Source organism: Phyllobates terribilis, unplaced genomic scaffold (genome assembly GCF_046119375.1).
Source record: "Phyllobates terribilis strain yellow unplaced genomic scaffold, ASM4611937v1 Scaffold_2__4_contigs__length_985480577, whole genome shotgun sequence".
Taxonomy (NCBI): domain Eukaryota; kingdom Metazoa; phylum Chordata; class Amphibia; order Anura; family Dendrobatidae; genus Phyllobates; species Phyllobates terribilis.
This window is the reverse complement of record NW_027362762.1, coordinates 865,288,756-865,310,536: the sequence shown is the minus strand read 5'-3', so window position 1 is coordinate 865,310,536 and position 21,781 is coordinate 865,288,756. Positions and strand designations below refer to the sequence as shown.

Sequence of the window (21,781 nt, the reverse complement as noted above, 5' to 3'; positions counted from 1 at the left end):
TACGGGTCTCGGAAAATGGCGGCATTTTTTTTTTTAGCAAACTTTGGATTTTTTTCTCACTACTGAAATAAAAAAGAACCTATACATGTTTGGTGTCTACAAACTCGTAATGACCTAGAGAATAATAATGGCAGGTCAGCTTTAGCATTCAGTGAAAGTGGTAAAAAAAAAACAAAAAACAAAAAAACACTGTGGTATTGCACTTTTTTTTGTCGTTCAAAATTACAACTTGTCCCATAAAAAATAAGCCCTCACACGGCCATATTGACCGAAAAATAACTATGGCTCTGGGAACAAGGGGAGCAAAAAACAAAAACGCAAAAACGGAAAATCCCAAGGTCCTTAAGGGGTTAATCCCATAGAGACTCTATGGAGCATTGTCAAGAGGAAGATGAGAGACACAAGACCCAACAATGCAGATGAGATGAAGGCTGCTATCAAAGCCACCTGGGCTTCCATAACACCTCAGCAGTGCCACAGGCTGATCGCCTCCATGCCACGTAATTGATGCAAAAGGAGCCCCGACCAAGTATTGAGTGCATTTACTGAACATAGATTTCAGTAGGACAACATTTCAGATTTTAAAAACATTTTTCAAGCTGGTGTTATAAAGTATTCTAATTTACTGAGATAATGACTTTTGTGTTTTCATTGGCTGTAAACCATAATCCTCAACATTAACAGAAATAAACACATGAAATAGATCACTCTGTAATGACTCTATATAATATGAGTTTCACTTTTTGTATTGCAGAACTGAAATAAATTAACTTTTTGATGATATTCTAATTTAGTGAGAAGCACCTGTATAAGAATGAGTTCATCAGAGGTCGGTTATGTTGTCTGGTTCAGTGGTTAAATACAAGAATCTCATCTGAGCCGTGACCTGAGACAAGTTCATGTACTGGAGCTGTGTAGTCAGCAGATTAGTAGCTGGCTTGGAGCTTGCTCATCTGCGGGACTTCCTCGGAGTGTAGAAGACTTTCTGTTCCGTTCCTTTTCTCAGACTCTCCTATTAGGTAGGTGACACTTCTTCTCGGGTGGTTTCTTGTATAGAGCGTGTGATCAGCTTAAGCTTAATGGGGGAAAGAATACACACAGCTGACAAGCAGCAGCAGCAGCAGACACAGCGGTTGTGAGACAAGACTTGCTTTCTTCCTACTTTTCTCTTTACTTTTGTGAGACAAATGAGCAACAGGGACACAAAGCCTGACGTGTGTCGCTCGACCTCAAAAATCCTGCAGAAAAACTGTCTGAAAGTTTTAAACTGTGTACAAACTGCCCTGGGGTCTGTGATACAGACCCCCTCCTCTGTGTGCACACAAGCGCCCACGTCTCAGGAGGACGCTCGGATTAGGTTGTAGTGTCACTTTGTTGTCTTCCTTTAACCATTGTACAATATTCATTTGTGAAGAAAGTTACTGTTCAGTGGAAAAGACGCGAAGTCCAATCGCTCCTTGGAAAGTCCGGTACAAAAGGGCAAGAAAGAAACTTCAAGATAAAGCTGGGAAGCAATTAAGGAGCATAAATAGCAGGATAAGTAGTGTGAGCATTTCACGTGCTGCTGCAGGTAGGATACACGGACAAGTCTGCCTGTCTCTTATATAAGCCAGTCACAATGATTACAGTATTTTTTTATGTAATTGTGAGTGATTATTATAGCATTATTAAATTGTCGTCTTTGCACAATACTTTTTCATACTTTGGACGGCACAAAGACCACTGAAAGTCGTCTGTTTTACGGATGTGACAGTTCTAGTTTTTGGCTGGGATCAGATGAACCTATGAAAAATCGTCCGATTTTTGTCCAGAAAACTTGCAGGATTTTCATCCGCTTGTCTGTATTTTACATCTGTGTGATAGCCGTATTTATACATCAATATTTTTAAAATGTTCCTGATCAGATCAAGTTTCCTAATTAATAATGGCAATGTATCTGTAAAATTGGATGCTCTACAGATGATCCAAATGCAATTTGATTATTTTACTTTATTTTTTTGCACCAATAGACTTGTATAGGCGAGTCTCATCCAATAAACATAAGAGAAGAGTGCATGCTGCAATTTTTTTATTTTATTTATTTTTTCGTGTGAAGAAACTGTAATCTGAACAGCCATATTGAATTACATTGGTCGGTGCGCTATCCCATCTTTACTCAGACAGCAGGCATCCGTATATGCAGGGAGGACTCCGACGCTGCGTTCTCAGAGCAGATCTATTCCAAAATCCTTCTCAAAAACGCTTTGAAAATTACCCATTTTTTTCCCCTCTGCTGTTCATATAGGTTGTTGATGAGCATTGTTTTGTTGTTGTTTTTGCTTTTATTTCCTTCACAAATGCTGGAGGAGAGAGGAGGGTAGTGCATGCCTAGTTTGGAGCAGAGTTTATCATATCAAATGGCGGCAAAAAAAAGCTTCAGAAAAAATCCTGTTCCAAAACTCTTCACCTTCAGGAAAATAAATACTCCTCCAAAAACGTATCAAAAAAGGAGATTTCCCATAAAAAAAAAACTTGTCGAATTTATCCACCTCAAGAAACCAAGAAGAACCACATTAGATGGAGGTTGGCCCGAACCAGCCGGCTATCTGACAAGTAGGCAACTAGAATGGTATTCCCCATTTAAATAGCCCATCCCTTGTGCCGTGCTTTACCTAATATACAGGGTGGGCCATTTATATGGATATACCTAAATTAAATGGGAATGGTTGGTGATATCAACTTCCTGTTTGTGGCACATTAGTATATGGGAGGGGGAAAACCTTTCCAGATGGGTGGTGACCATGGCGGCCATTTTGAAGTCGGCCATTTCATAAGAAAAACAATGGTGTGCTTGGTTTTCATGTAGGAATGCGGTGTTGCTATCAGTGTGTCAAGAGTGGGAGAAGAGGGTTGCATTGACAATCCAACACAATGGGCATCACTTTGAACTCATTTTATAAGTGGTCATAAACTTGTAAAAAACTCATGAAAGAATAAAGTTACGTTAAAATCAAGCACACCATTTGTTATTCTTATGAAATTCTCAATAAGTTTGATGTGTCACATGACCCTCTTCCCATTGAAAAAAATAAAGTTGGATCCAAAATGGCTGACTTCAAAATGGCCTCCATGGTCACCACCCATCTGGAAAAGTTTTCCTCCTCCCATATATTAATGTGCCACAAACAGGAAGTTGATATCACCAACCATTCCCATTTAATGTAGGTGTATCCATATAAATGGCCCACCCTGTATAATGAATTAAAGGGGCAAAATTGATTTATCAAAATGTATATGCACCTTCTGTTTTGGCCTCTACTGACATTTGTCTTTTTTTTTATATATATGTTTCAGCTGTCAACATGGCCTCAAGCAGTGGTCTCTCTGCCATACGCAGAGTAGCTATATTTGGGGGCACACATGGAAATGAGTTATCCGGAGTTTTACTAGTTAAACACTGGTTAAAACATGGAGGGGAAATTACGAGACCTGGTATGGAGGTGAGACCATTTATTACCAACCCAAAAGCTGTGGAGAAGTGTGTTCGATATATTGACACTGACCTGAACAGAGTTTTTGACAGTCAAAGTCTTAGGTAAGAAAACATTGTGTTTCTATTGTATTTTGAGTACATTATAGAATATAAGTTGGTTTGGATAATAGAGAAAGCAATGGCTGTGTATCTCTGTAAAGCCTGGTTATTTCCGTGACTAAAGCCAAAGGCAGATGTCCATATACCAAGTACAGACTGCGATGCACGGACTGGCTGGGGGTCTCCTGACCCGAATTTGACAGGGTCATGGATGCCAATGGGGCTGTGGAATTAGGTCAAGAGACCCAGTGCCAGTCCATGCATCACAGTCTGTACCCGGACCGTAATATACAGATATTTCAATCTGGCCAAAATGATAATTGCAAGATTAGTTCCAGAAGAAGTTATAACATCTAAATGTTTTCATTCTTGAGCAATTATCTGTTTTAAGCACAAAAACAATTCTTAAAGGGTTTTTCTAGTACGCTGCATCTAGACCGGTCACACATCCAAACATAGCAGATTAAGCGTGCTTGGCAATTTTCAGAACTCCCATACAAATTAATCAAGCGAGCCAGCGGTGGGATCTGCATCTATTGGACAATGATGGTTGCTAAATATATAGTACTCTCTTCTCCTATAACTTGCTGATCATCCGACTGTTGGCACCCACAGTGATCCTCAGAACCCAGCTCTTGAACCCAGTTCTTCGGAGCCTCACCTTGAATGGAGCAGAGGTGCGCATACTTGATCTTCACTTCATGCATTGTCTATTGGACTATTAGTGGAGCGCTGTACTTGGCTTTATCTGACAGTCCCATAGTCAGTGAATGGAGAGGAGGTCAAGCATGTGCGTCTCCACTCAATTCAAGACATAGCTTTGCAGAACCGGGTGCAAAAGCTCCGTTCCCATCAATTACAAACTCCCCTGTTACTTAAACACACTGATGTTAACATGCTCAATGAAGCCTTCAGTCATTTCTTATGGCACCCCAGGATTAGTCTAAGGCCACTGCCCAACTACCATTTTTGGTCAGTATTCAGTCAGTATTTTTTCTCAGGAGTGGGAGCCAAAACCAGGTGAGGAACAATCAGAGAAAAGGAATAATAGAAACAAGTCACCAATTCTGCATTTACGTAGCGCCGGCGTCCCTTTTTTTTCTGCCTCTCTTCCCCGGCAGAGACTCCGTCCCCCTTATCGTCGCAGCCCCGGTCCTGTGCGCGCCACTCATCCTTCTGGTCTCCATGCTGAGTGGGCCCGGGATGCATGCGCCATGCGCAGATCCCCGTACACTGTGCTTAGGGCGTGCGCTCCTTGGCTCTTAAAGGGATCGCGCGCGCCATCCTAAGATGTCCCTGGCCAATGGCTGGAGGGCATCTACTATATAAGTCACCTCCCCCAACATGGAGGTGCCTGAGCAACGTTGTAAGTTTGTTGCTTTAACTCTCTTGTTAGTTCTCAGGTCCCAGTGCTGCCCGCCAGACGTGCCTACCAGCCATGCCAACCTGCCTATCTGCCGTGCCAGTCAGCGCCAATCGTCAGTCCCATAGGAGTCACCTGCTCTCACATGAGGTCGGTCCCGGAGCAGCACCTGGTCCACCTTCCCGGTCCTTCCTTGGTTCACGGAGTCGACTAAGCCGCCGTATAGCCAAGGTAGTTCCAGGTGAGGTTACGCCCCTCCGGTCCCTCCTTGTACCATGGCACAGTGGTTCCAGCACCGTAAAAAATTATCACCCACTCCTGGTTTTGACTCCCACTCCTGAGAAAAATTACTGACAAAATACTGATAGTAGGGCCGTGGCCTAAGCAACTTATGGCCACCAAAGACGACGGAAAAGAGATAGAGGGAGAGAGAGAGAGACTATTGATAACAGTGTCTAATGGGTTAAACTTTTGTGATTGGAGCCCCCTCCATTTGTGTTGGATGCAGCTCTTGGTGTGTGGTTGTTCTCTCCTTGTGTATTTTATTTTTTTTAAAGGCTGTGTCCATACGCTGCTTCTTTTTGGATCCACTTCAGATTTTGGTTAAAAAAAAATCTCCCACAAACTGCAGGTGTGACTCCGGCCTCCATGTCGGAAAGGGTGAATATGTGCCGAGCCCTTGGTGCAACATTTAGCAGCTGGCCTTCCAGCACTGAGGACAGAACATTTCTCTTCACATGCTCTGACAGTTGTTTGCCTGCGGGTTGTGCGGAGTCACCCGGCCTGTTATTCCTGGGGTCTGTTCTTGGCATGAGCTGAATAGACTTTGTGTCATTGCCAGGAATGTTCCTGTCGGAGATCGCCCAGCACTTCTATACACTCGGGGATCCGAGAGATACTAGAATTCTGATAGTCAAGAGAATTGTCTCTGAGCCGCAGAATGAAAAGTTGTCAGTGAATAGGAAGTATCCCAGGGTAAACTAAGCTGTGACAGGAGGAAGCACAAGATGTTTGGTCCTCTGGCAGCCAGATGACTATGTCAGCGTTCCGACCTGCTCCAGCTATTCTTTGCCTGGCATCATTGCCCTCTGCTGCTTAGTACCTCCTGCAATGTTATGAAGCATGGCCAGGCAGAGATTTTTTTTTTTTTAATTAATTTATGTCACTTTTTCATTGAAATTGTGTTGTTTGGTATCCAGTATGAAGTAAGTTCTGTGTATAGGCAGATCTATATTCCTTTTAGATAAGAGACGTTTCTTATTTTGTAGCAATGATCGTACAGGAAAAGTACCATGTGAAATTGCACAAGCAGAAAAAATCAATTCCTTATTCGGACCAAAAGGTAGTAAAGATGCTTATGATGTAATACTGGACCTGCACAACACCACGGCTCACATGGGAGCAACACTGATCCTCGAGAACTCACGAGATGACTTCACTATACAGATGTGTAATTACATTCAGGTAATGACAAGATAAGATGCATCTGGGCCAGGGGGGGGGCAATTAATTTAACTGTGGGGCCACATAAGAGACCATGGCTGATGTAGAGGGCAGAACCAATAGGCTGAAAGTAATTCTGCTCAATATTAATATTATTATTTTATATTAATTGTCATTTAATATTGGGCAGAATTAAAGGGGTATTCCCATCTCCAAGATCCTATCCCAATATGTAGTAGGTGTAATAATAATAATATTAGCAAATACCTCCAATTAGAAATGTAGTATAGTATTTTTGATTCACCACTTACCTCATGTGCAGGCAATACAGGACCTTAGGTATCCATGGTTACGACCACTAGCAGCTAGCTAACTGTCACTTTATTAGTGGACGTAACCATGGATACCTAAGGTCCTGTATTGCCTGCACATGAGGTAAGTGGTGAATCAAAAATACTATACTACATTTCTAATTGGAGGTATTTGCTAATATTATTATTATTACACCTACTACATATTGGGATAGGATCTTGGAGATGGGACTACCCCTTTAAGAATGCTGACCCCTCATAGTGTATATATGAGCCCCCACATACCCTCCTATATATAGTGTGAGCCCCCACATACCCTCCTATATATAGTGTGAGCCCCCGCATACCCTCCTATATATAGTGAGCCCCCGCATACCCTCCTATATGTAGTGTGAGCCCCCGCATACCCTCCTATATATAGTGTGAGCCCCCGCATACCCTCCTATATATAGTGTGAGCCCCCGCATACCCTCCTCATATATAGTGTGAGCCCCCACATAGCCCTCCTCATATATAGTGTGAGCCGCCACATAGCCCTCCTCATATATAGTGTGAGCCCCCACATAGCCTCCTATATATACAGTGTGAACCCCACATAGCCTCCTATATATACAGTGTGAGCCCCCACATAGCCTCCTATATATACAGTGTGAGCCCCCACATAGCCTCCTATATATATACAGTGTGAGCCCCCACATAGCCTCCTATATATACAGTGTGAGCCCCCACATAGCCTCCTATATATACAGTGTGAGCCCCCACATAGCCTCCTATATATACAGTGTGAGCCCCCACATAGCCTCCTATATACAGTGTGAGCCCCCACATCGCCCTCCTATATACAGTGTGAGCCCCCACATCGCCCTCCTATATACAGTGTGAGCCCCCACATCGCCCTCCTATATACAGTGTGAGCCCCCACATCGCCCTCCTATATACAGTGTGAGCCCCCACATCGCCCTCCTATATACAGTGTGAGCCCCCACATAGCCCTCCTATATACAGTGTGAGCCCCCACATAGTCCTCCTATATACAGTGTGAGCCCCCACATAGCCCTCCTATATACAGTGAGCTCCCACATAGCCCTCCTATATATACAGTGTGAGCCCCCACATAGCCTCCTATATATACAGTGTGAGCCCCCACATAGCCTCCTATATATATACAGTGTGAGCCCCCACATAGCCTCCTATATATACAGTGTGAGCCCCCACATAGCCTCCTATATATACAGTGTGAGCCCCCACATAGCCTCCTATATATACAGTGTGAGCCCCCACATAGCCTCCTATATATACAGTGTGAGCCCCCACATAGCCTCCTATATATACAGTGTGAGCCCCCACATAGCCTCCTATATATACAGTGTGAGCCCCCACATAGCCTCCTATATATACAGTGTGAGCCCCCACATAGCCCTCCTATATACAGTGTGAGCCCCCACATCGCCCTCCTATATACAGTGTGAGCCCCCACATCGCCCTCCTATATACAGTGTGAGCCCCCACATCGCCCTCCTATATACAGTGTGAGCCCCCACATAGCCCTCCTATATACAGTGTGAGCCCCCACATAGTCCTCCTATATACAGTGTGAGCCCCCACATAGCCCTCCTATATACAGTGAGCTCCCACATAGCCCTCCTATATATACAGTGTGAGCCCCCACATAGCCTCCTATATATACAGTGTGAGCCCCCACATAGCCTCCTATATACAGTGTGAGCCCCCACATCGCCCTCCTATATACAGTGTGAGCCCCCACATCGCCCTCCTATATACAGTGTGAGCCCCCACATCGCCCTCCTATATACAGTGTGAGCCCCCACATCGCCCTCCTATATACAGTGTGAGCCCCCACATAGCCCTCCTATATACAGTGTGAGCCCCCACATAGTCCTCCTATATACAGTGTGAGCCCCCACATAGCCCTCCTATATACAGTGAGCTCCCACATAGCCCTCCTATATATACAGTGTGAGCCCCCACATCGCCCTCCTATATACAGTGTGAGCCCCCACATCGCCCTCCTATATACAGTGTGAGCCCCCACATAGTCCTCCTATATACAGTGTGAGCCCCCACATAGTCCTCCTATATACAGTGTGAGCCCCCACATAGCCCTCCTATATACAGTGTGAGCCCCCACATAGCCCTCCTATATACAGTGTGAGCCCCCACATAGCCCTCCTATATACAGTGTGAGCCCCCACATCGCCCTCCTATATACAGTGTGAGCCCCCACATCGCCCTCCTATATACAGTGTGAGCCCCCACATAGTCCTCCTATATACAGTGTGAGCTCCCACATAGCCCTCCTATATACAGACACACATCTCACACACACTAAAACACATAAAAAGTAGAAAAAACACATACTTATCTCGCTCCTGCTTCTCTGGCGCACTGCTTCGGTCTTTGCTGTGCTCTCTGACGCTCTGCACAGCAGACACGATTTAGTGACCTCTTCGTATCTGCTGTCTCAGTCGCACAGGGTGAATGGTGGAAGTAGGAACTGGTGGCCCCTCCTCCACCATTATATTCACTGTTATTAGCATTCTGAGGATGCAATTAGCAGTGACATTGGGATATGGGCAGGGGAAGGAGGCCGCATGGTGCCCTTTAGCTGTCTAGGTCCAGGGGCCGGACTGGAGCAGCCAGAAGGCCAAATGTGACCCTTTTTTACACCTAAAGTTTAAGGAAGGGAGAATTTAGCTTGATGGTCACATTGCATTTCTGTTTCTAAAGGGACAGAGTGGAAGAGAATTGTGTTTGAGATCTTATAAGCTACTAGATGGTGGCCCGATTCTAACGCATCGGGTATTCTAGAATATGTATGCGGCCGACAGGGCGCAATCAGGAAAGCGGTGTTTAAATTTGGCGCCAATATCGCTGATTGGTCGCGGCCAATCAGCAAGCCGTATTAGTGAGGACCGGGGAGCGGCGCTGCCTGTGCAGGTACTTCCACTGCGAGCAGCCGGGAGATGACCGGCTGCTCGCATCAGAAGTATCCCGACCGGCGGCGCCGCTCCCCGGTCCTCCCTTCAAACTTGCCTTCGGGAGATCAGCGGCCCTAGCCGGTCGGGGTACTTCTGCTGCTAGCGCCGGTCATCTCCCGGCTGCATCGCCGCTGACCTCCGTGCGGCAGATGAGCCGCTAACGGCCACCATTTTTTTCTGAAATCCCGCGTCGCTGATTGGTCCGGCCGCGGCCAATCAGGGACGCGGGATTTCCTGGACAGAAGGACAGACAGACGGGATAAGACGATTATATATATTAGATTACATGTACGTATGAGAGCTCTGAAGAAGGGTGTTGAAGTTCGTCATTTTGGGCCCAATCCATCATTTTGCTTCTTTTTTTTTTTTTTTTTTTTAAAAGTCACTTTTCTTTTTCGGTCTTATGGTATTTGATGTTTTCTTGTACCAAATTCAGCGAAATGGATAAAATGGTTAATAAATTTTGCGCCCCCAGAAAACCTGCTTTAGAGCAAAAACTTGCATGTTCTGATAAAATGTTGTACAAATTGCACCAAAATTTCAGGCATATAAAATTTATTCTGGAGGAAACTGGAGTACATAATCCGGTAAAAACATCTGGAAACCTTAAACTCTACCCATAATGGCAAACATAAAAAAAAAAAAACAATCTAACCCTGTCAGTTTAAACAAGTGCAAATAGAAAGATGAATAGTGCACAAAAAAGGGTCGCAAAACACTAAAAAAAGACCAAAAAACTACTGTAGCACAAATGCAGTAATGAATCGGGGCCTTTGTTTTCTGCTGTGTCTCTTTTCTGTCCCATGCATGCCTTTACTAATGGGTACATAGCCGCTATTTTAAAATGACTGGGCAGTTTTGTTGTCATGGAGAGGGCAGGACGGGGTTTAGGGGAGATTTTTGTTTTATTCAACTTGTCATATTAGCTGCAGTGGCTTGCGAAAGGATTCACCACCCCCTTGGCACTATTCATGTTTTTGCGATCTCGCATCCTGGAACTTTTTTTTTTTTTTTTTTTTTTTTTTGAGGGTTTGCATCAGTTCATGTAAAGATCATGCCTACAACTGTGAACATTTGATTTTCTTTTTATTGTGAAGCAAACAACAAATAGAACAAAATAACTAAAACTTCAGTGTGCAAAACTATTCACCCCCTACAGTCAGTACTTCGTAGAGCCTCCTTTTGCGGCAATTATAGCTGTAAGTCGCTTTTGGATAAGTCTCTGAGCTTTCCACATCTTGCCACTGGGATTTTTGACCATTCCTCAATGCAAAACTGCTCCAGTTCCTTCACGTTTGCTGTTCTGTAGAGGAAACCATCTATCTACAAGTCTGATCACAGATTCTCAGTTGGATTAAGGTCTGGGCTTTGTCTAGGCCACTCCAGAACATTTACACATTTCCCCTTACACCACTCGAGTGTTGCTTTAGCAGTATGCTTTGGGTCATTGCCTTGTAGGAAGGTGAACCTCCTTCCCAGTCTCAAATCACTGACAGATAATTACTTTAATCCCACTAGTTGCTGGATGATTTTAAATCATCAGTGCAGCTTCTACTTGTCACAATATCTCTGTTTTTCTCACAATCCATCTTCCCCTCAACTCGGACCATTTTCCCTGTCCCTGCTGCCGAAAAACATCCCCACAGCATGATGCTGCCACCACCATGTTTCACTGTGGGGATGGTGTTCTTAAGGTGATGAGATGTGTTGGTTTAGTACCAGGCATAGCGTTTACCTTTGTGTTCAATTTTGGTCTCATCTGACCACAGCACTTTCCTCCATACATTTAGGGAGTCTCTCACATGTCTTTTGGCAAACTCAAAACAAGTCTTGCAACTTTTTTTTGTGTAAGCAAAGGCTTTTTTCTGCCCACTCTTCCATAAAGGCCACCTCTATGATGTGTATGGCTTATTGTGGTCATATGGACAAATACTCCAGTCTCTGCTTGGAAACTCTGCAGCTCCTTCAGGGTTACCTTTGATCTCTGTGCCGCCTCTCTGATTAATGCCCTCCTTGCCCGGGCTGAGAGCTGTGGTGGACGATCCTCTCTTGGCAGGTTTGTTGTGGTACCATATTCTCTCCATTTGATGATAATGGATTTGATGGTGCTCCAGGGGATCCTCAGAGATTGGGATATTTTTTTTTTTTATAACCCAACCCTGACTTGTATTTCTCAACAACTTTGTCCCAGACTTGTTTGGAAATCTCCTTGGTCTTCATGGTGTTGTTTGGTTAGTGGTGCCTATTGTTTAATGGTGTTGCAGCCTCTGTGGCCTTTCAGAAAAGGTAAAGTGCATATACTGACAGAGCATGTGACATTAGATTGCACACAGGTGGACTTCCTTTCACTAAGCATGTGACTTATGAAGGTAATTGCTTGCACCAGAAATTTTTTAGGGGCTTCATCACAAAACTGAGTGAATACATATGCCAATTTTTAGTTATTTGATCCCATAAATTAAATTTATGCATATATTTTTCAAACTTCACCAAATTAGACTATTTAGCGCTGAAGCATCACACACAAATTGGATTACAAAAATATTTAAACACGGGTTGTAATGTAACAAAATAGTTAAAAAGCCAAGGGTGGGAGGGATGAATACTTTCGCAAGCCGTTGTACATCTGTGTAATATAATTATAGTTTTTTTTTCTTCTATACCACAGAAATCCATGGCTCCTGAACACTGTCCTGTGTTATTAATTGAACACCCTGGAGTAAAATATGCAACAACTCGCTCTATAGCAAAGCATTCTATAGGTAAGTGATCCCAGACTCTGCCGAAGTACATGCCTCAGGGGGCAACATTTTTTTTTTTTTTTTTATTAAATGCATGTATTGAGGGCTAAAAAGTATTTTTGCAGTTGGGTTTCATTAACAATTCTGCACAGTTTACCTTGTATAACCTCTGTGTTGCACTGTCTGCTGCTGACTGTAGAATGAGATTAACTATCAGTTAGTTTATTCCTGTGGGGAGTTTGTAAAACTTTTATCAATCTTTTACTGAGTTTCTCTCAGTAGATCTGTGGTCATGTGAAGGTTCAACATAACTTTGTTGTGGTCATAATCGGCACAGCGGAGCTCTGTAAAAACCATATAAATGCTTTGCAAAATGAGCTGACTGATGGATTCTTTTCATTGGCTGCAGAATGAGTTAACGAAGAATCTCAGTGAACTCAATCTGATGGGAAGTTTGTAAAAATGTTATTTTTGTTTTTATAAAGTTCATCTGTGCTGACTTATGGCCACATCAAAGTAGTGCTGAACTTTCATGTAATCATAGAGCAGATGAGAAGAGCTCAGTAAGAGCTCATTCAGAAGAACGTGCATGGACCACTAATGCACGGACTGGCCAATCGGATCATGACCGCTTCATGTATTTCTATGAGGCCGCCACACTTGGGTTGGGAGACCTGCTGCCAGTCCGTGCATTGTGATCCAATATCCTCGGACATCTGCATGAGCTCTAAACGACAGATAAGTGTTACAAACTCCTTATCATAAGGAGCTCACTGATTGATCCTGGGTTAACTCACCCTGCATCCAAGGCAATGTCCATGGAAACAAAAAGCCAAAATTTTTAATGAAACACTTCTAAAACCCAAAAGGTGTCCATATCGTTTTAATGTGAAGCTGTCATCAGCTAGCTATGAACGGCTGTGTGTGCACAGGTTTCTCTGGCATTTGTGTGATTGGGTAACGTATCTGTAACGATGAATATTATCAAGATTTCAAAATTAAGCAAAGGATCTCTCTATCTTTTCGTTGAGGCTTACTGTGTATATTGTATTCTATTCTATTCTAGCTACTTACTGTGTGTTTTATGAGAGGGACTGGGTAAAAGCTGGAGCTGGCTCTGCGGGTAATTTTTTATTTTTTTTTCTCTTTTAATCAGTCAGAGGACTTTACACAATAGATAACTCTTCCCCAACAACTCAGGGGCACGTTGAAACATGAGTGGTTATCATTAAATTTTCCTTGGACACCTCTACAAATATATTTTTTTTCCCAGGATCTTGCTGTAGACTTTCTAAAAAGGGAATATTAACCCTTTCGCAACCTTGGGTTTTGTCGTTTTTGCTTTTTCGTTTTTTGCTCCCCTTGTTCCCAGAGCCATAGCGTTTTTATTTTTTGGTCAATATGGCCGTGTGAGGGCTTATTTTTTGCGGAACGAGTTGTACTTTTCAACGCCATTACTACTTTTACCATATCGTGTACGGGAAAACGGGGAAAAAAATTCCAAGTGCGGTAAAATTGCAAAAAAAAGTGCAATACCACAGTTGTTTTTTATTTATTTTTTTTACCACGTTCACTGAATGCTAAAACTGTCCTGCCAATCTTATTCTCCAGGTCATTACGAGTTTGTAGACACCAAACATGTATAGGTTCTTTTATATTTAAGTGGTGAAAAAAAATTCCAAAATTTGGTAAAAAAAAAATGCGCCATTTTCCAAGACCTGTAGCATCTCCATTTTTCGTGATCTGGGGCTGGGTGAGGGCTTATTTTTTGCGTGCCGGGCTGATGTTTTTATTGATAACATTTTGGGGTAGATCCGATGTTTTGATCGCCCGTTATTGCATTTTATTGCAATTTTGCGGCGACCAAAAAATGTAATTCTGGCGTTTAGAATTTTTTTCTCGTTACACCGTTTACCGATCGGATTAATTCTTTTTTTATATTGATAGATGAGGCGATTCTGAACGTGGCGATACCAAATATGTCTATGTAGGTTTTTTTTTTATATATATATATATATATATATATTATTTTGAATGGGGTGAAAGGGGGGTGATTTAAACTTTTACATTTTATTAATTTTTTTATATTTTTAAAAACTTTTTTTTTTTCACTTACTGCATGCTTCAAAAGTCTCCATAGGAGACTAGAAGCAGCAGTTGTCTGATCGGCTCTGCTACATACAGGGGACCAGCAGATCCCCTGCATGCAGCAGAAATGGTCCTGTGCTATGAGCGCCGACCACTAGGTGGTGCTCATAGCGACCAGATCATGACAACCACAGGCGTCTGCTGCAGACTCTGGGTTGTCATGCCCACCCATCGGTGACCCACGATCACGTGACGGGGTCGCCGATGGGCGGGGCTTATGACGCGCAACCCGGAAGCGCGCGTTAAATGCCGCTGTCGGAGATTGACAGCGGCATTTAACATGTTAACAGCCGCGGGTAGATCGCGATTCCACCCGTGGCTGTTGCGGGCACATGTCAGCTGTAAGAATCAGCTGACATGTGCTCGGTTCAGTGAGGGCTCAGCGCAGCAAATGTGCGTACTAAGACATCATGGGTTGTAAAGGGGTTAACCATGCTGACTATTTCAGCAGAATATGTCCATAATATGTAACAAAAACTTTGCATCCATATAAAAAAGTTTTGTTTCCAGGTGATATTTTGGTTTTTGTTTCAAATATATCGTAGTGATCAGTGAAAATGCACAAAAATATATATATACAGTGTATATGTATGTGTGTAAATTTTTGCCAGAGCTGTATATAAAGAGACCACTGCAAAATTTTCATTTTCTCTGATTTTTCTCTTTATAGGTATACATTTTATTAAAAAAATATACCTAATTGTTGTTTTATTCTATAAACTACTGACATGTGTCCGAAATTCAAAGCTAAAAATTTTGTATTTATTTGCAGCAAATGAGAAATCGTCAAAATAATAAAAAAGAAACCGTGCTTTCAGACCTCAAATAATGCAAAGAAAACAAGTTCTTATTCATGTAGAAACAACAATACTCATATTTTAACCATGATTTTTAATCCCAGCTTTCCACCAGTCTTTCACACTGCTTTTGGGCGACCTTATGCCGCGCCTGGCACAAAAATGTAAGCAATTCTTCTTTGTTTGATGGCTTGTGACTATCCATCTTCCTCTTGATTACATTCCAGAGGTTTTCAATGGGGTTCAGGTCTGGAGGTTGGGCTGGCCATGACAGGGTCTTGATGTGGTGCTCCTTCATCCACACATTGATTGACCTAGCTGTGTGTCATGGGGCATTGTTTTGCTGGAAAAACCAGTCCTCAGAGTTGGGGAACATTGCCTGAGCAGCAGGAAGCCAGTGTTTTTCAAGGATAACCTTGTATGCGGCTTGATTCATACATCCTTCGCAAAGATTAACCTGCCCAATTCCAATCTTGCTGAAGCATCCCCAGATCATCACCGATCCTCCACCAAATTTCAGTGGGTGCAAGACACTGTGGCTTGTATGCCTCTCCAGGTCTCCGTCTAACCATTAGACGACCAGGTTTTGGGCAAAGCTGAAAATTAGACTCATCAGAGAAGATTACCTTACTCCAGTCCTCTATGGTCCAATCCTTATGGATTTGGCAAACTTCAGCCTGGCTCTCCTGTGCTTCTCATTGATGAAAGGCTTCTTTCTAGCTTTACATGACTTGAGGCCTCTAGGAGCCTGTTACGAACTGTTCTTGCCGTGCACTTCATCCCAGCTGCCATTTGCCATTCCTTTTGTAGGTCACTTGATGTCATCCTGCGGTTGCTGAGTGACATTCGAATAAGATGATGGTCATCCTGGTCAGTGGAGAGTCGCTTTCGCCCTCTGCCGGTCTGTAGCTTTGTTGTCCCCAATGCCTGCTGCTTGACCCCGTTGTAATGGACTGCCGTCTTTGAAATTTTAAGGATGGAGGCAACATGACGCTCACTGTATCCCTCTGCTAGTAAAGCCAGAATTGAGCCCTTCTTTTCCTCACTCAAGACTTTTCTTTTCAACTTCTTCTCATGGTTAAAAGTTATTTTTTCATTCAAATTACTTTTGGGCTATTCCTAGCACTTGTTTTGCCATCCAGTTTGTCCTATTGCAAGAGGATTGTGAAGACCACAGCAGTGTTTTTTATCCTTTCCCTCGTTACATAAGATTTGGTTCAGGTGATCGCCTAATCAGAAGCACATTAAGTAGAATGAGGTGGACTGTGGTTGGAATTCAACTGACACTGGAATGGAATGGCTGTCAGACATGTAGAGATGGGGATTTTTAGAAAACTGTGCAGTGGTCTCTTAATTTTTGGCAGAGCTGTATATATGTATAAAAAATAATTTTTTAGAAATATTTAAACACATAAATAGGTCTTATGGTAAACTCTTGGATAATATTCATTTAGATTTCTTTTTTTACAGGCATAGAAGTAGGACCTCAACCTCAAGGTGTTATTCGAGCAGATATTCTGCATAAAATGAGGAAGGTAGTAAAGTATGCGCTTGACTTCATGCAGCATTTTAATGAAGGTAAAGATACTGAATGTTTATATTCAGCAAGTAATAATTGATAATCACTTCATAGGAAACCAAATTATCTACAACTGGAGCTATTCTTACAATTGGGGTCCCTGCATTTTGAGATTGTGAGCTGATGTACATCAGAGCAGATGTCACAGACAAAGCTTAGTTACAGGAGGACTAATGGGGCTCGTGCCCATGGTATTGGGTTGGGTGCGCTCACGAGAAAACTGCAGCATTTCCCAATTATTTTTGAATGTGCTATTAGGTGAAGTAGGCTAAAATGGCAATTATGTAGCTTCTATTGTACTGATATTTTACTGGTGCTATAAAAGTAGTTTTCATACATTCATTTGTTTTTTTTAGCCTTATGATTTCGTTCTTTGTAATCACATTGCAGGTACAGCATTTCCATCGTGTAGTATTGAAGTATACAGTGTACTGGAAAATATAGATTATCCTAGAAACAACACTGGTGACCTTAGTGCAATTATTCATCCAAGCCTCCAGGTATGCCATGTCATACACTTTATTTTTCACTTTATTCCTTATATACCTGTATTGGTCTTTAAAATGTTATTGTAGTACTTGCTGGGTATTAAAGCTATAGTTTCCCTTTATGGAACGTTCACCATACACCATGGCGGTCTATGACCTAAAGCATAATATTCTGTACCCTGATGAGTGACTCTGACCCAATAATAGGAGCCAAAAGAAAATGAAAATGCAGACAAGAGCAATATAACTTGGCCACCTCCTTTCTATGAGCCTTAGCTACACGGGCTGCCACTATGGATGCCCATAACCTTGACCTGATGAAGTGTATAAGTAAAGGATTAAGCTTCTTGGATCTGGCTAGGCATGGAAAAGGGCATTTTCCTAGGGGCTCTTTCACTTTTGGACTTTCAATATAATAATAATTAAAGGTATTCCCATCGTATAATGTGATGACAAATCTGGGACTCCTGCTCTGGGTTGCCAACTTGACTTTATTTTTTATGGACAGCTTATCAAAAAATTACAGACTGCCAAAAAATTTTAAGGACACATTGGAAAACCAAAATAAATCATTATTATTAGTGATCCATGTCTACAGCCCATAATTCTGATATAAAGATATCAGCTGCATTCATTGTAAATTATAAAATTTTGATAAACCAACTGAACTCCTCATGTTTCTTCCCTCCACTAACCTACCTATGCCTGATATTGTGATTTCTGTGTCTGTTTCTACCATTACTCCCCAGCATCATGCCCACTGTCTTGGTGTCCTATTTGATTCAGACCTGTCCTTCACTCCCCACATCTGATCACTCGCCCGCTCATGTCACCTACACCTCAAAAACATGTCTAGAATTCGACCTTGTCTTGCCTATGACTCGACAAAAACTCTTACTGTAGCTCTTATTCATTCTCGTCTGGACTATTACAACTTTTTACTAATCGGTCTCCCTCTTACCAAATGCTCCCCTCTCCAATCCTTCCTGAATGCAGCAGCCAGGACCATATTCCTTTCCACCCATTACACAGATGCCTCTACCCTGTGCCAGTCATTGTATTGGTTGCCCATCCGATACAGAGTTCAATATAAACTTATCACTCTCACCCACAAAGCGCTCCAAGGTTCAGCATCAACCTACATCTCCTCCTTTGCCTCGGTCTACCACCCTACCCATGCCCTCCATTCTGCTAATGACTTAAAACTAAAATACTCTATAATCCGAACCTCTCACTCCTGTCTCCAAGACCTCTCGCGTGCTGCGGCAATTCTTTGAAATGCACTACCCAGGACAATTCAATTAATTCCCAATACGCACAGTTTAAAACGTGCCCTAAAAACACATTTCTTTAGATTGGCCTATTGCCTCACCTCACTTATCTAACTATCCTTGTTTTGCGCATTCAAAATCAGGACCCTCGTAGCATCTGTTCACACACCCTCGATGCACTTAATAGCCCTCTGTGTCTGTACTTGTTCACATACTGGTTGGTGACCGGTTCATGCAGCGTTATGTGCATATCCTAATTAGTATATTATAGCTGGACCATACAATATAAGCACATTTTACCATTCACCTTTCGTGTCTGCCCTATTTCCTCATAGATTGTAAGCTTGCGAGCAGGGTCCTCACTCCTTTTTGGTATCTGAGTTATGGTTTATTCTATAATGTCTTTATTGTCTGTACAAGTCCCCTCTAAAATATAAAGGGCTGCGGAATATGTTGGCGCTATAAACATAATTATCGTCTAAATATTCTGTATAAATTTCTTCAGCTTCAAAACAAAAATTTTTACGCACAGGGCAAAAAAGTGCCCTTCTTTTACGGACTGTCCTGGAATTTCTGGATGGTTGGCAACCCTGCCCCTGCTGGTGAGGTGCCTTCAGTTTATACCTTTCACAGTGAACCATGCATTCTTGCCAAAACTCTCAATTTTTAAGGTACTGTCCTGGAAACAGGCCCATGAAAGGACCAGAACATGTTAATTCTTCACCCAAAAGAGGAGTTTTAGGGGCATTCCTTGGTTTGTAGCATAAGTGTATATATGGGGATGTGATGCTTCCTATCCAATGGGGAAGCCAGGGGTCTTGCTCTGCCAGTAACATTTGTAATGAAGGATCAGGGCTGGTTAAAGATCAACAAAGATCCTGCTCTCAGGCATTCGCTGACCAGTAAGGGATGTTGTACATTAGCAGTACTCCATTACTTACTATAATAGGTAATCCTCTTTCAATACTTTACTTTTTTATGACAGGATCAGGACTGGAAACCTCTGAATCCTGGAGACCCAATGTTTATTTCACTGGATGGAAAAGTTACCTGTTATGATGGAGAAAATACGGTTTATCCAACGTTTGTGAATGAAGCGGCGTACTATGAGAAAAATCAGGCTTTTGCCAAAACTGAGATAGTGATGCTTAGTGCACCATCTATCCAATGTAACTCTATGTAACAACCTAATGTTTTATCTTTGTTACTGAGCATAACTGTAAGGGCTTTTTTTTTTCACAGGACCATGAATGTGAAGTTTTGGACCACAAACTATTTGTTAACATTAGAGATAGTAGTAGAATTTGTAATGGACTCGGACAATTACAGTGTTATTGGCCATGAACTTCTAGTTTTATTTTCTTTGGGTTGTGGTTGTATTTTGCAGAACATCAGAAAAACACAAGCTAATCTGTATCCACCAAGGCAAACCTGACTATATCTAGTGACCGTAGACCATTGGTAGTGCCCATGCCGTTCCCTCCTTATTAGATGCATGATCTCTCACTTTTGTAATATAAAGTAAGAAAATGTCATGGATCTTATAAAAGGACAGAGACGAAAACATTTCCCTCTCCACTTTTAGTAAGGTTTCTTGTAGACACCAGCCATGTGTGTTTAGATCCTGTATGGAGCCACATGGAGTCTCAGTAACCCCATACTATGGAGCAATAGGACCTCCATGTGCAGTGCTGTCATGGTCAACATTGACACATCCGTTTCCATTTTTACATTCACCAAAAACTGATCATTTTCTCCAATGCGTCATTCATTTTACCTCCGGATTTTTCAACACTGAAGAAAGGAGATTGTCCGTGGTTTTTTTTTTTTTTGTTTTGTTTTTTTTTTTCTCTCCTCATTTTCATCAGTTTCTTACAGATTGTTATAGACATGATTTTCCGAGTGTGATCTACAAAAAACGGATAAGGATAGGACATGCTCTGCATCTCATGGCTTGGACATGCTGTTACTTTTTTTTACATGGATGTGTGTATAGATCACTGAAACTCTCTAGAGTATGTGTGTTACCTTGGGAAAAAACCCCGAAAAGCCCATTGACATGTATCACAGATGTGTGACTATGGCCTAAGCTTGTGTTCACAGGAACATATGCAAAATTGTCTGTTTTACGTCAAGACATTCTTCAGCCGCATGTCATCCGTTTTTATTTTTTACCACCGTATGCAATTTGTATGTCCATTTTAACATGACCAATTTCAAATAATTCAATGAAAAATAATAAAAGGTCAAATACAGTTTGCTAGCTTCATAATTGTAATTTAGTCATGAAAAGCTCATGACATACAGTACACACAGGTGGCAACCTGTACTTGATCCGTTTTTTTATGCACCCATTGATTTATAATAGGCGAGGTTGTTCCAGAATACAAATACAATTAGAGCATTCTGCGCTTTTTAGTTTTTTCACGAGGACCATTGGTCAAAGTTTTTTTTTTTTTTTTTTTTTTTTTTTTTTACACACAATCACGTGAACCACCACATTGATTTGCATTGATCAGTGTTCTGTCCATAAGCTACTTGCTTTGCATACGGATAGCACACGGACGTTTAATACGCTTGTCTGAACTAGAACTAAGGGTGCATTCAGGTTTATGTATTTTCACTCTGTGTGCTGGCCATGTAGAAAACTGACCCAATGTTAGCCTATGTTATGTACACGGGAGGCTGTTTTTCACACAGACCTCAGGTTCGTGTTGAAAAATTACAGCATGAACTACTACAGTGGGTACAGAAAGTATTCAGACCCCTTTAAATTTTTCACTCTTTGTTTCATTGTAGCCATTTGGTAAATTCTAAAAAGTTCATTTTTTTTCTCATTAAAGTACACTCTGCACCCCATCTTATCTGAAAAAAAACAGAAATGTAGACATTTTTGCAAATTTATTAAAAAAGAAAAACTGAAATATCACATGGTCATAAGTATTCAGACCCTTTGCTCAGACACTCATATTTAAGTCACATGCTGTCCATTTCCTTGTGATCCTCCTTGAGATGGTTCTACTCCTTCATTGGAGTCCAGCTGTGTTTAATTAAACTGATCGGACTTGAT

General features: G+C 42.0%; 1 protein-coding gene across 3 annotated transcripts; it reads left to right on the top strand.

Annotated features, from left to right (window-relative positions):
* The first annotated feature begins 894 nt into the window (after nt 1–894).
* ASPA (aspartoacylase) lies at nt 895–21,175 on the top strand. 3 transcript variants are annotated; one of them, XM_073670792.1, is made up of 7 exons: nt 895–1,019; nt 3,334–3,574; nt 6,203–6,398; nt 12,356–12,449; nt 16,844–16,951; nt 17,343–17,452; nt 19,697–21,175. In XM_073670792.1, the coding sequence occupies exons 2-7, from the start codon at nt 3,342–3,344 to the stop codon at nt 19,892–19,894; spliced, it is 939 nt and encodes a 312-aa protein (XP_073526893.1). In that variant the 5' UTR covers nt 895–1,019; nt 3,334–3,341; the 3' UTR covers nt 19,895–21,175. The 3 variants fall into 3 exon arrangements, with proteins under 3 accessions (XP_073526893.1, XP_073526894.1, XP_073526891.1); XM_073670793.1 differs by lacking the exon at nt 895–1,019 and adding an exon at nt 1,044–1,570; XM_073670790.1 differs by lacking the exon at nt 895–1,019 and adding an exon at nt 1,893–2,592.
* Nucleotides 21,176–21,781: the final 606 nt, after the last annotated feature.